The 15,054-nt window shown below is 48.2% G+C and overlaps 1 protein-coding gene across 6 annotated transcripts in view; it reads right to left on the reverse strand.

Annotated features, from left to right (window-relative positions):
* PPP1R12B (protein phosphatase 1 regulatory subunit 12B) overlaps positions 1-15,054 on the reverse strand; it is an 82,263-nt gene that overhangs the window by 19,014 nt on the left and 48,195 nt on the right. For 5 of the 6 annotated variants that reach the window (XM_072355792.1, XM_072355790.1, XM_072355794.1 and 2 more), the window contains 2 exons: positions 14,529-14,641; positions 13,983-14,027 (listed from right to left, as the gene is read on the reverse strand). In XM_072355792.1, coding sequence (XP_072211893.1) covers positions 13,983-14,027; positions 14,529-14,641 — 158 coding nt within the window. Of the gene's footprint in view, positions 1-984; positions 1,517-13,982; positions 14,028-14,528; positions 14,642-15,054 lie in introns of those variants that run through there. The other variant, XM_072355795.1, reaches the window with a different exon arrangement.

The following is a 15,054-nucleotide window of genomic DNA, read 5'->3' on the forward strand; positions in this document are numbered from 1 at the left end:
CACAGGCAGCACGCTGTGCAGGAACAGCCACAGCCTGAGGGATGTTAGCCACGCATATGTGTGCAAGGAGGCTTTGAAAAGCTTGGTTATGGAGAGAAATCAAAACCTTTAGCAGTTGTATACGATAAGTAAGAACACATGAAGGGTTCCAACTTCCTGTACCCGCTGGCAGTACTGCTGCAGACTGCCGGGAGCCGCAGGCTGCCATGGGATCCAGCTCACAGGGGGTGACCCCAAACCCCAAGGGATGCCTCAGGCAGCACCACTGCTACTGCCTCACAGTGGGGCAAACAGCCCCCTGTGCAGACCAAGAGCACACCTGACTTGAGCAAACCCCAGTGCAATGCTTGCATCTAAAATGAATCTGCCTTTCTCAGGCTCATTCCTCCAGGAGAGGGTGGACTTCCTCCAGGATGGTTAACCCTCCTTGGCTACAAAGAGGCTGCCCATACCCTGATGGGGATGCAGGGGTTCCCATTGCCTCCCCCAGCCAACACCAGCCCTCTTACACAGTGTTCCCACTCCCCCAACACCTCTAAAGAGCAGCACACTGGCCACTATCCTGCCCTGCTGCTCCTCCTTGTGCAGGTGGTTCTCTTTATTTTTCTGCTGCTGGAACTATTAAACCAGACCACAGCTCCCAGCTGGATGCCGGCAGCATTGCAGCGCTGATGGAAGCGCACAGCTTAACAAGCTGCTCAGGTTTTGCCTCATTTTCATCACAGACATAACCTATGGAGAGAGATGTTTGTGCCTGCTGTGAGTGCAGGGCAGGGGGAACACCATCACAGCAGCTCCCCGCAGCACCAGTGCCAATCAGCACCGCTCCAGGAACTCGCAGCCTTTCCAACCTGTTGCTGCAGAGTCACCTTCCCGAGTTTCACTTTACACCGCTCTCCTTCCAAAGCAAACCACAAAGCAATCCCAGGGCATTCCACCAACCCCAGCGGGTCGCCCCGAGCACAGAAAGGAAAAGCTGCTTACTCTGAGAGTCTTTGCAATCGGGGAAGGAGAGGATGGGGGTGAATCTGACTGGGACTTCCTGCTCCGCGTGTACTCCTTGCTCCTGGTGAACAGAGACGACATGGCCCCGCAGGCTGGGTCAATGAAGAGCAATAAAGCTGCGCTCTCCCGTCGCTGGGCAGGTCCTCCTTCCAAGGTCAGAACAAACTAATTAAACTATTCACAGCTCTTGTAATTAAACCCTGCTGGTTAAGGTGTATAATTTTAGGCATTAATCTGCTGCAGAGGGAGCTGAGGCTCTGCAAGGTTCCTTGTCTGAGCAGAAGAGGTGGCGTCCGCAGTGCCCACGCAGGGACATCTCCTGTCCGGGGCTGCAGGACCAGGGGCTCTCCTTCCCAAAGCTGCACGAGGAAAGGTCTCCCAGCTCAATGGGAAGAGCCAGAGGAACAGCCGAGTGTCTCTAGACCAGATGCTTTTCCAAAGAGTAAAAAAAACCAAACCCAAAGCAGCACCAAAAACCTGTTGTACTTCGGCACGCTGCTGCGAGCTCTCTGCCGTAGCTGAGCCGAGCTGCATGCTTTAAGAGAAACGTGAAAGCATAAATCAGGAACAAACACGGGTTTGGAAAGGGGCAGGCCAGCTGAAGTTGTGTTTTGTTCCGTCCTCCTCCTCCTCCGGGCGCCGTTCCCCACGCGCACGCTGCTCCTTCCCGCCCCGCGCTGCTGCTGACATTCCAGATCCTTACTCTTGCAGCCAGGAATGCTGGAGGGCAGCCAGCAGCTGCGATTCACTTTCAGCTTGGGATTTGAGCTGCCACTTGTAGGGGAAAAAAGGGGGGAAAAAATAAAGGGAGAAGATGGAGGAGAAAGTAAAAAGTTCCAAGGCCTGGCAGCTGAGAGCTGAGGTCGGGGGGTTGCACTGTGCAGGGCTGAGCAGCTGCCAGCCTGAGCACGCATTTCACAGCTGTGACAAAAGGAGACCTTTTAAAGGACATGGAGCAGTTCATACCATTAAAGGGAGGAACGCATTCATGCAGCACAACAGGATTTTTGTTGTTTGCTCAGAAGGCTGTTCTGAGCAGCGAGAAGGCGACGCCGAGCTTGTGCAATGCACGCTCATTGAAATGAGCTCTGGGGATGGAGGAGGAGGGGAGAGAGCACGGAGGGAAGGGAGAAGGGTGGGGAGAGCACACACCTCTCAGGAAACTTCAGGGCACTCTGCTGAGCTGAACATCCTGCTCCCTGCCAGCAGTGCAGCACTGCAAAGGCAGGAGGATGGCTTTGCAGTTGCCAGAAGCACAGGGAACGTGCCCTCAATGCACTGCAGTGCACTGATTTAACAGCTTCCATACACCAAGTACAATCTGGGAGTCAAACAGGAGCTGCAAGGTGCAAAGTTCTGTCTTTCCTCACTGGGAGGGTGTTGGCTCAACTACCTGTGCTGAAGTGGATCAGTGTCAGTGCCATGGTGGCACACAGAGACACTGAAGCTGATCCAGACCCATCTGCAGTCCCCAAAGCAGCCACTGACCCACCAGAGTGCTGAAGCCACGTGCTGCTCCAGCCCTGCAGGTCTCTTTATCATGGAATAGTTGAACTAAGTGCAAAAACCCATCCATATGAAGTAGTCCTAAAGTATTACCACCCTCACATACCTGTTAAGTCTGAAATATCGCCCTTTTTCCTGCACAGTGCTTGGTAATTGTGCACTTGTACTAACACACATGACTTGGGAAGGGCTGATTCCCACCACTCAGCACTGCCATGACCAGGAGAAGTGATACAGCATCACCCCATGACCACAGAGTGAGGAATGTGCCTGCTGGATTCCCCTTCTCTGGCAAAGTCACTTGGAGGTCAGGTTTCCACTCAATGCTTCACCGCAAGGAAGGAGGAGATTCATCCTCCACTGACTGCAGGAAGGAAAAGAAGTTTGGAGAGGTCTAAATCTGCCTGGAAATATTTCTGCATTCCCTTTTAAAGGTATGGAGATGAAGCCCAGACACATGAGAAGGCAGCGACAGGCACCCTGCTGCTCAAGGAGACCATAGCAGGACCTTGATCTTTGCAGCCCGCATCTGTCACACTCATCACCTCAGCATCCACCCCTCCCTGCAGCACAGAGAGGTGACAACACAGCAGTTTGGACACTAAAGGCACATTTATAGGACCCGCACACACGGGTTGGCCTTCCTGGCAACAACAGACATGGAGAAAGCTGAGGGACTCCACAGTTCTCTGCCTCAGCATTCAGTGGCAGTCAGGCTCCCCATATCTCACATCCTTGAGGTTTTGGGCAGGTGCTGGGAAGAAAGAACCCCCGCACTGTAAGAACAGTGGATTGGAGAGCAGCTGATGGGGCTGAACGTGCACAGGGCTATGGGGTTGGGTGATATCCATCCCAGGGCCCTGAGAGAGCTGCTGATGGGGCTGTCATGCTGCTTCCTTCCATATCCCAGAGCTGTGGCTGTCAGATGAAGCCCCCGGTGAATGGAAATGGGGAACCATCAGTCCTATGCCTTGGGAGCTGTGCTCTTCAACACTGTTACTGATGACACACAGTGGGATCGAGTGCACCCTCAGCGTGTTTGTGGAAGACACGGAGCTGAACAGTGCAGTTGACACAACAGAAGGAAGGAGATGTCATCCAAGAGGACCTGGGGTGAGCTTGAAAGTGGGAACGAGGTGATTTTTAAGGTCCCTTCCAACCCAAACCATCCCACGATTCTTTCACACCAGGCTCTGAGGTTTCAAAACATCAGTAATTGAAACCGGGCTAACTTGTGTGGCAGCCTCCATCACAATTACAAGGCTGACAAAGCCCAGCTTAGTCATCAGGTGGAGCTGAACAGCCCCACATCACAGCTTGGAGCATCCCTCCAGGACCCAGTGCTGCGTTTCTGCTGGGAAGGGGCGGCACTGCTGAGCACAGAACTCACAGCTTGAGCCTCAAAGCAAAACAAAACCTGAGCTTTCGATTCCCTACTAATTAAAAGTTAATTAGTCATCCAGTGCAGATGCCTCACAGATTGACAAAACGCATCTTGGTGGACAATAACTCATTTTAAAGAGAAGGGGTAGCACGAGGAATAGCATCCTTATTAAGCAGGAGAGAGGCAGTAAATGAGATGCAATATGGCAAAACACGTCGGGTTCCATCGTTACCTCAACAAAGGTGCCTAATTTACACTTTCTTCCTGCTGTCTCATACAGCTTACTTTCAAGTTCTCCCCTGTGTAAGTATGAAACCCGATCTTCCTTTGCAGCTCTCTCGTCCTCACATCCCAGTGTTTGTAACACTCAAGGTCGTGGTTTAGATGCGACTGCTTCTGTCTGTTAAGGATATTCCTCAGTATGCAACACCAGCCTGTTCTGCACCATCCATGTCAGAGAATATTTGTACAGCTACCGAACAGACGAGAGACAACACAACCCAACCCCAAAGCCCCAAACCACCTTTCCTGAGCACTGCCACATCACTGGTCACAAAGCCCACACCGTGACGTGCTGCCCAGGCAGTAACTTCAGCCTGAACTCCATTTACAGGCAACGTTATCTTAAATTCCTTCTCATCCGTGAGCACTGCAGCATGAATGCCTTCTGTCTTAGGGCTGTGGTGGTCAGATCACTTTTCAGACACTTCTCCTTTGAGATAGCTGTTCTCTCCCTTCCTTTGGAAAGGCCACCTGTGTTCCTCCTACCCAAACAGACCCCATTTCTGTAATTGGAGAGGAAGACCAATATACAACAAGATGATGCAGCAGAAAGAGGATTAATTCAGATATCCCCTTTACCTGCGTTGCAAGTCATCACCTATACAACACTGTGTTGATGAAGCAGATTGAAGCAGCAGTGTACCTTCACAAAGAGCAGCAGACAAGAATGGGAAACAAAGGCAGGATTTGCAGCCAGAGCCGCAGAGCGACACTTGCAGGTGATGTGAGCCCACAGTGAGCTCTGCAGGAACGCAGGAGCCCTCCTGGGAGAGCAGAATTCTAATAAAACTTGAAGGATGAGGGAAAACGGTTGGTATTTTTGGAACAAATCATCCCAAGCCAATCTCCTGAAAGTCCTCGCTGTCATTTTCCACCTCAGGTTTACCACGCTCTCTTGTATGCTGCTGAATTACTTCTCATTCAGCTGACTTCTCTTTCATTTGGAGCCAAACCTCCCTATCTCCCCCAGGCAGAGACGCATGGAAGAGTGCATTTGCTTCCCCAAATGAGAGCATTTGAAGGGCTGAGCTGAAGACAGCACTGGGGCCACACAGCACCAGGATGCTCCCCCACACCACAAACCTCCCGTCTGGGTTTCTTTGACTCCATCTGAGACATCCAACACAGCCAGGAGCATCCCTGCCCTGCAGCACACATCCTGCTGAGCAGGTGGGAAGGCTCCAATGTCAGTCTGTCCTGGAGCAGCACTTCTGGGCACAACTCAAGTCAGAGTGCAAACAGCCCAGGCACTGCTGGGACCTCCAGGCTTTTGTTCTTTGCTGCTCCATCACAAATCTTCACAACCTCCAGCTCTGGATTTTGCACCTGCAGGAGGAGACATGCTGCTCATTTGGTGCTGTTCCAACCCAGGGAAATACTGAAATCCAGGCTGCACGTTTTATGTAATACTTCATCCATTCTGAAGCCACATCCATTCTCGTGACACCTCTCTGGAGAAACAGAATGAACTGAACCGTCCTGTCCTCTTATATACCATAAGAGAATTGTTCTGGGTCTAAAATAGCCTGTAAAAAAAACCCAACACAACCAAACCCCAGCAGCCCATGGCAGGGGGCTGCAACCCAATGGTCCTTGAGGTCCCTTCCAACCCAAACCATTCTATGATTCTATGAAAACTAAACAAAGAAAACCCCAGAAAAACACAGTTTAAACACAAAGTACCCATATTAAGTATTGAACTACTGATGGCAGCTAGAAAGAATAGATTCTGGATTGGATTTCCAATTCCTTTCCTGTTATTGGGTTGACATACAAAGCTAAAATCCATAGTGCAGGGCACCTCCCCCTCAAAGCAAGAAGGATCCAATCAGCATTTACACGATGGCCAGAATTCTAATCAATTCTTTCATGCCATCCACCTCAGATCATCCTAAAGCCTTTCCACACACAAAGCATCAACAATTACTTTCTTCCTTGGAAGAATCTCCCACACCTTGCATTTGCCTTCTGCTATACACCCACATGCTTGGGTGTGAGCACTATTTGTGAAGGCAATGCCTGTGGCCAAGCCCAGCATTGCTCTGACAGCTCAGGGCACTGCTTTAACACCTGGGATGCCACAGATGGAAGGTTCCTATATCTGCAACCATCACAGCTCGGCACGTGGGCACTGCTCTGCTGCCCCTCTGTGGGATCTCATGGTCAGAAGGTCTCAAGTATTGATGAGATGGGCGGATTGGGTTAACCTGCACAGAGGAGGCTGAATCCTGCTGGCAGCAATGCCGTCACTTCTTGATTCTCTGCACCCCATGACCTTTGTGCAATGAGATTCTGCCAGGAGAGAAGCTGTTTGTTTCAGTGCTGAATGAGTTGGTCTGAAATTAGCGGTGCTGTTAACTAGCCTGGGAGACGTGATGAAAAGCCTGTCTTCAAGGCTGCAATATAAGCCTTGTTTCTTGCATGGCCAACTCTGCGTTCCTCATGAGCTGCAATCCAGGCTGCAGACACTGCGAATCCAGAGCAGTGCTGTTATGTGGGACAGCACAGGGTCAGAGTTGCATGCACAGTAACACCCAACCTGCTGTTATTTGGGATGATGAAAAGTTGACCGAAAAAATACATGCTATATAAAAACACCACTTTAAAACACTGTAAATAAATCACTGTAAAATTCTATGCAAGCTTTAACAGGTTCAGTTACAGCTTCACAGGGTTTATTTAGGACTGAAAAAGGCAGCAACGGTTCTGTTCGGCAGCAGAAGGCTGAAGGGCTGTAGCAAAGAAACTATTGGTCAGGCAATAAGCTCTGTTGTAAACGTGATGTAAAGGCACTGCAGCACTTTGCCATAAATGGAATACAAACTGTGCAAGGCTCTCCTCTGCAGTGCACCGAGCAGGATTCCCAGGAGCAGACCTGGCATTATGTCTTGTGGATACGAAGCAGAAGGAGAGGATCTTCCTCCCCTCCCAAACACTGCTGCCAGTCTATAATTGTACATACAGCATCATACGGGACTCCACTTTTTATTCCCACCACTAAATTTACCATAGAAATGCTGGAAGCTGTACCCATTAGGCTTACCTGGATTAGCATGAAGCTGCAGCAGAAGATAATTTTAGTGTGGGCTGAGAATAGCACATTTTATATTTAAAACTTGAGAACCTTCTTACAAATATAGACAATAAAAAGCAGTGGTGAAAGAGTTAAAAGAAGCACCATTGTGAGCACAGAAACCTCAATTTAGCACCGACAGGCATCAAATCACGCACACAGGAGATGAGTATTCAGGCAGTTCTATGGGTCCAATGTGAGATGTTCGGAACAGAACAAGAAGGGGCATACAGTGATCACAATGGGACATCCCCAACTGCACCAGCTGAGGAATGAGCTTAAAGAAAAGTCTACAAAGAAGGATTTCATGGCGTTGTCTTCATCACTTCCAGAAGGGATGTCAGTAAGAGGTTACAGAGCTGGATGGCAGTGGTATACTGATACCATATAATCAGGAATAGCAAACAGATGGGATTCCCCTCAAAGCTGCAAATGCAACTGGATGGTTCAGGGGCAGCCCCAGCACTCCCAACTTTTATGCCATAGTCCTACATGGCAGGGGAGGGCTGCTGTTCACAGCCCATTTGCTTCATGCTCCTGCAGAAGCTGACTGTGTCTTTTCCCAGTCAGGCTTCTCTCCCAGCATCAGTGCCATGTTTTGCTCAGAAAAGCAATGTGATGAGCGCTGGAGGGATGATCTCCTCGTCCACTCCGAGGTCCATCTCAGAGCAATGCTGATGCCAAAACCAAGTGACTTCATCCAGTGAAGGACAAAGCAGTGTCAGAACACAATATGTTCCAGCTTGAGATGTTCAGCAGTTGCACTCTGAGTGGTTTGTGACATTACTTCCTCCCCAGCACAGCAGAAGCAAACACACAGTGAGCTGCAAAGAGGAACGCAGCAGAAACTCACAAATATTAACAGGGAAATGAAGAAAGCCAACAGGAATATAAGAACCAGATGTAAACACAGCCATTTCCAGCTACGGGACTCAGAGTCACATCAGATGGATCGCGGTCTTTACAGAGATTCAGCACAACGTGTGCATGTCCCACCTGCCCCCACCCCTCCATAGGGCCTTTGTGCCATGGAAGCAGCCAGCTCACCCAACAAACTCAACCCACTCCAACAAACGTGTGGCTTCAACACATTGCTATCTAACTACGATTCAAGCTATTTCTGGCCTTCTTTCAACAGCAGCAACAGATTGCGGTGCAGAAGGTTACGTTCCCTCCCAAGGATGCAATCTAGGAGTAATGAAAGAAAAGCCTATTAAAAAAACAGTGCTCAGCATTCACTATGTGTGAGGTGCCTACCGGAGTGAGTAAAGCAAACACAGTGAGGTGTGAAAAACCAAAGCTGGGGGCAAATCCCTGCCAGGAAGGAGTTTCACAGTTTAAGGATTCTACATCCTGACACATCAAACAATGAAGGCTCTCCTGCCAAACGGAGTTACTCCTAATAGTGAAACTGACTTCCCAAATGGGAGGCTTCTTTCTGAAGAAAAGCATGTGGGAGGATATAAACTCAGAACAAAAAGTGACCTTTTAAAGACAAGGGTGACAAACAACATCACCACCCTTGAGTCACTGGAACACGCAATTTTTCCTACAGTGCTGTTTTCCAAAAGGATATTTTATTGCCAGAGAATCTGAGTTCGGTTTTCCAAACAAATGCAGATTATTCTTCATTCCTTTTCAGCCATCTGGCAATGCAGCTTCTGCTTTTCATTCCTTAAGGACATATCTAGGAGAGGAACCGTTTACTCCTTCAGGGTCTCACAAGCCACAGGGACTACTCACTTTACAGGGACTCTGCCACAAGGAAAGCATCACCAGCAGAGCGGTGAGAAGCACAGGGAAGGAAGCAGTGACTGCATTACACTTGTGTTGCATCCTTTGAAGCCATCTCCTATGGTCCACAAACAGCTCACCCTAATGCAGACAGCCCTGCTCACCTGACACAGCCAAGAAGCGCCATCCAGACATCAACAGCATCCACCCTGCAGGTTGGATTTTCCTGGAGAACATCAGGAAAGATGTCTGCACTGTGGGCTGCAGAGTGATGGACAATGAGGTACAACCAGCAGCTCCAGAGGGGAGCACACCAGGAGGGATGCACACATATGGCACTGATCCCACTGCCACCCCATGAAGCACCATCACTCTGCTCCCTGCTCCTTCTGGGAAGGAAGAAGGATCCATGGAAACTTGAGTTGGCTCCTGTGCGAGCAAAGGAACAGAACCCTGGGTTGACATGGGATAAGTGGAACTGCCAGCACAGACCTCCCAGCAACACCAGCAAAAGCCAAGGAATCTGCTGGGTATCTGATCCACTGCTAAGCTCAGCTCCACAGCTTGAGGAGCAATCACTTGCTGACAACTACGAGAGATCTGTCACCCTGAACTATACCGAAACTGTGAGAGTGAGTTACCAAACAAGAAGTTAAAGCATAAAGTTACCGTGAATAGTCATGGCTCTGTGACCTTGTAAATCCTTCCTGGAGGACTCGCTGCTTTGCTTCACCTCCCTGGGACTTGCAGACTGCCCATCAGCTGGTTTTGTGTTACCCGTCTCCACCGTGGACACTGCTTCACATTACACCTTCCTAATTCAGCTGCTTGGTGAATTACAGGAATTAACCTGAACGTATTTAGCTGTAACCCTGTAGTCTGCATAGCAGACTTGAACTGGTTGGCCTTTAAGCACAAACAATGTGTTTTTCCCAGAGCTGTAAATAGGGACTGGACAGCCATACTGATGATTTCAATGCTGCATCACCACGGATGGCAGACAGCAAGTCTGATACTCTTCTCAAAACATTAAGGTTAAGAAGAACCAACAGAGGAGAATCATCTGTGCAGATGTGAAAAAAGATGTGATAGAAGTATGCAGAATGAATCTTAACGTCTGTAATGCCTTCCCCTTCCAGCTCCCAAGGAAGCCAGGGTACTCCAAATGCAATAAAAATGTTCTTCACCACATTTCAGCTCCATGCCAAAGCACTAACTCATGCTCTTGCAGCAATTTTCTGCTATTTTAAATCCAACTTTATATTGCTAGCTGTACACATGTTCAAGATCCCTTCTCATCGCAGCGCACAACCTATTGCAGCATTTTGTTTACAAACAGGACTAAACAGAGCCAATCTCTCATAGTCTCCCTTTACACATAATTAAGACCTCTGTAATTTAACTACAGCCATGCAAGTGATGCACAGCTACCACCTCCGTTACCTGGGATGTGGGCCAGGTGGCTCTGCTCCCTCATCGCACCACATCTATGCTAGAAGTAAACATTCAAGAACAAAAACACTGCATCCTCATTGCCCCAAAGGGACCCTGGGCTGGCAGCAATAAGGTGTACGATGAACAACATCACATCATTCTATCTAGGTGAAAAGATCTCCCTTTCTTATCAGCTGGCAAGAAGTTCACCTATTTTGTTCCCTTTTATGAGTCAATTTTCCCTCGTATCTCAGCAAAACAGAGCAGGCTGCGAAGACATACCTTACCATATTAGGCAATCTGAGTCCTGAAAGCAGAGGACTTGAATCCTTTCTTAGCTTAAAAAGACAGTCCACAACATGACAGCAGCCTGCAGGGTGCTGTGCTTTGTGCTGCTGAGACAGGGAAAAGGAAGCAAGGAAGGGCTGGGATCCATGGAGTTAGGTAGGACTTGAGGGCTCTGGTAGATGCAGTCTGGCTGTAACAGGCAAGGAACAACTCCAACTCCAACTGCTTCTGACCTTTGGGTCGTTTATCTTCTTTAAAAGATGGATTTGATAAAGAGCACAGTTAGAAAAGCTGAACTGAAAGTTTCTATGGGAGATAAAATGCCACTAAAAGCAAAAACACAGGAGAGAAAAGTGACATCCCCAAATAAGGGCTCCCAAGCTACATCGTGGAACAGCTCCAACATCAGGGCGTTCAGTTTGCATAACGAACTCTTCAGTTCATCACCCTTCCCTTGGAACTCACCAAATCAAGCTTAGAAATGCAGCCCTTCCATGCAAGCTGTTGTGTCTATTAACCCTCACCTGTGCCTGCTGATTTCAGGTCAGTCACACAATTAGGCAGAGAGGGAATTAGTTACAAAGCAGAGTGGGCTTGGGCAGCACTTTGCAGAATGTAGAATACTCACGTTTCATAAATCAAAGCTCCAAGAGCTGAGAATGGGGCTTATTTAGCACCTTGCAGCGACCATAATCCATAATTGCATGCTTCAGTGTTATCCCTGCATCCAAGTTAATGCCATTAATGTGTCTGAGTTTTATGCTGTGCCATACAGACTGTCCTAAGGGAAGTCCATGGAAACAGATGTTTTCCTTGACACTTTTATTGCCTGGAATGCTGGGGTGTCACTGACACGACACTCAGTGCGTTCTGCTGAAGCTTTCCCCTGAGAAACTGTGTGCCACATGGGTGAGACACACTTGTAAGGCCACTAAGGAGAACAACAAGTAGATAAATGCTCTAAATTATTGCATTTTTCTTCTTCTGTTATATTCAACACGTCATTTGGAAACAGCTTTCTTCCAGATGAGACCCAGTTTTTTCCTGCTAGGTAACAGCACTGCCAGACATCAGGTGTAAAGACAGAAAGAGACAGGGATATGGAAACCCCCTTCAAAATCAGAGCGGAACATGGATGTGTACTTGTACCCACCACCCCATACTGGCACATGCTGACCCCACCATGATGCTGTTCTCACTGCTGACTGTGAGCAGCACAGGCATCCTGCTGCAGCCCACCCCACTGCAGCCCACCCCACTGCAGCCCACCCCACTGCTCAGTTCCCCCTGCACTCTCATAACTTCTCACTTTGAGAAGCAGAGCCCAGATGGAGGCCAAGCTTTCCCCTTCTCTCTGCCCAATCCCAACAAAGGCCCTTTCCTTTGCACATTCCTCCTGGTGGAACCATGCAAATAACCCCTCCTAGAGCTGCTTCCCCAGAGGCTTTTTCCAGCCGAAGCCCTTCTGCCCTTGAACATTTATTCCACAATAAAACTTTGTCTGCTCTTCCAACTTTCCACAACGTATTCAAGCAGTCTATATCGCAAGGAGAAAGGCAGGGCTGGTAGCAAAACAAATGAAGGTTTCCTGACACATCCTATTAGGAGTCTGCTCTCAGTTGCCTACCACTCAGCCAGAGAGTCTGGGCTGCTTTCCCACGCCGGGTTTGTAAATCTCAGCCAAAATAATTCATCCACTTCTCAGAATTGCAACAGCATCTTTGCTCCTTTTTCAAAGGCTGCACCTACCTTGCCGTTGCTGAACCTCAGTGCTGCACAGTTTGGAAGAGGGAATTAAAGCAGAGCCTTGCTTGGCTCCCGTGACAATCTGACTGCTTAGCAGCCAGCATACAAGCACTGGAGAAAAAAAGCTGCTCATAAACTCAGGGGGATCTGAGGGTCTGCAATGGGATATTTTACCATATTCAAATTCACAGCAATGTTGGCTGCACCTGTCAGTCCGGAACAGCAAGTTATTACCGATAAATTAATGAATATGAACTGCATTATGTGCTTGGTGCTAGAATTGTGTCCCAGCAGCTGCTCAGTGACTCCTGCCAACCCGAGGGGCAGTTTGCAGCACAGAAATCCCTATGTAAAATAAAATGGGGGAGAGTGACCAAGATGACAGTGCCGGAGGACTGCACAAAAGAAGACATCCCTATTAGTTTTACTCTGCAAACATTTTAAGCTAGATCTCCTTCAGTCTCAAGGTGAGATGACTGAAATTTCAGATCAATTTTAAGGATGATACACAGCACAAAAGACTCAGATTTCAGAGGAAGATCTAACAAAACTGGGTATGAGTACTGTTGGAAGTGCTAGGCTACTTCACACAGTCAGCACTCCCTGCCCTGCACACACCAGGGGAAGGAATACCCCAAGTTTCACACTTGCAAAGCAAGCACTAGGAAAGCAAAGGCTGGCACTGAAAGACACTTATGTGCCAAGAGCCATCCCAGCTCCATGCGATGCTCTGACCCCCAGAAACCCAACCACGACTTCGCCCCATTTGGACCAAGCACAGGAGGATGAAAATCAAGAATATTTTCTTTTCAATACAACAAATGCTTCCATCACTGTACTGAATAGCAAAGCATGTGAGAAGCCTCTCTGAGTTTTATGTTTCTATCCAAGATTAAATGTGCACAAGCAGACTGACCTCCACGCAACCTTCAGTTTACTGTTTGCACATCACACTTGGAGAGCTTGGAAATGTACTCAGCTTTAACAATGTTGGAGTAAGTCATGTTGTCAAGCTCAAATGTGTTTTAGACAAAGACAGACAGCAACAAAAGAAACCAAGTCAATTTGGAAGGACTCGACAATTATTATGAAGAGAGGGCCTCAGAGGATAATGAGACTATTGCAATAACAAGGGAACAAAGAACAATCTCTGATGTGTTGCTTGGCAAGCCAATCTCCCGCATGGAAACAAATCCACGAGGAGACAAGAGCTCAGATTTTAGAAACACAAAACATACCATCCAAACCAACATGGTCAGGACGATGCTGGGACACAAGGTCACCCGCTTTGTCTCTTTGAGACACCTGGCAGCCCTGCTCCATGGACACTGCTGCTCTGACAGCTCTCTCCAGAGCACACGCTTTCTCCTATGTGGAGCAGATTTGGGCACTTGGGTCAGCAAACTGCTCCCAGCTCCCTCCCAGTCAGCTCCTGAACCTCTTATATGAACAAAAGCACAGCCACAGGAGAATTACTGCCACCAGCACTCAGGAGCAAAGCATTGCCTGTTGGGAGATGTTTTCACTCACCCGAGTTTCCTTCACTTCCTCATTTCCATCAACGTCATCGTCATCCTAGGATGAAAAGCAAATGCTGTCATGAGGCAGCCTTGGAAACAGTTGTGTTTCTTTCTTTTTTTTTTTAATATCATAGCAAGATAACACATTATTTATGATTTGATGTTACAGCTATGAGCACTTCTACCAAAATAAGTAAGTGCCCATCAAACTGCTTCTGGCTGATCAGCAGGTAACGTTAGGTGACCTAATGCCCATTTAGAAGACCTGAGTAGTGGAGAAAGCATTACTCTCAAAACTGCTGCTGTGATCTGAGCGCTCCTGAAGACTCATTAAAAAGAAAAGCCAGGCCTTTCAGAGCCTGCCTCCTGGATTTTCCATGGACCAAAGGCTGATGTGATTCCTCTGGAAGTCCCAGTCTGAAATAGGAGCTGGAGAGAGACGGACTGAAGGGAAATCAACTGATCTGGAAAAAACATGTTAAGCTTGGAACTGGAAGGAAATTCAGTCAAACTTATTACAAAGCAAGTTTTACTTCTCTAAGGAAGCCAAACTCACATCTTTTGTTGAGAAAATGATGCCGGTGCCTCTTCGCCTCTCTTTTGGCCGCCGTCTCTCTCGGATCGACTGTTTGTTGGGAGATCTGTCGTCTACATCTGCGTCTTCGCACTCTAGCCAAGCAAAGAAAGACTGATTTGGTTTCAGTGATTCACATCTGCACTTCTGCTAAGGCAACATTTCTTTTCAAGCCAATCAGGGTCAGTCTGGCTTGCGTTACATTACAGAGGAGTGAGTAAACTGAATAAAATGAGTAAAATGGAATCAGAGAGCCTTGCTACATCTGGCTACTCGCGTTCCTTCCTTTATCCAAGACCAAAGAGATTAAACTAGCTGCCAGCTCCCACCAGGTCACCACAGCCTACTTCCATTCTCAGGACAAACTACAGTAGCAGAATCTGTACCCCAGCTCTAAGATCTAAATATGACATAGACTCACGTCAGTTAGTTACTCAAAATGGAAAACACTTTTATCCTCCTCTTCCACAAGCAATGGGCCTTACCCTACCTTAACACATAACATCTG

This window comes from Excalfactoria chinensis, chromosome 23 (genome assembly GCF_039878825.1).
Source record: "Excalfactoria chinensis isolate bCotChi1 chromosome 23, bCotChi1.hap2, whole genome shotgun sequence".
NCBI lineage: Eukaryota > Metazoa > Chordata > Aves > Galliformes > Phasianidae > Excalfactoria > Excalfactoria chinensis.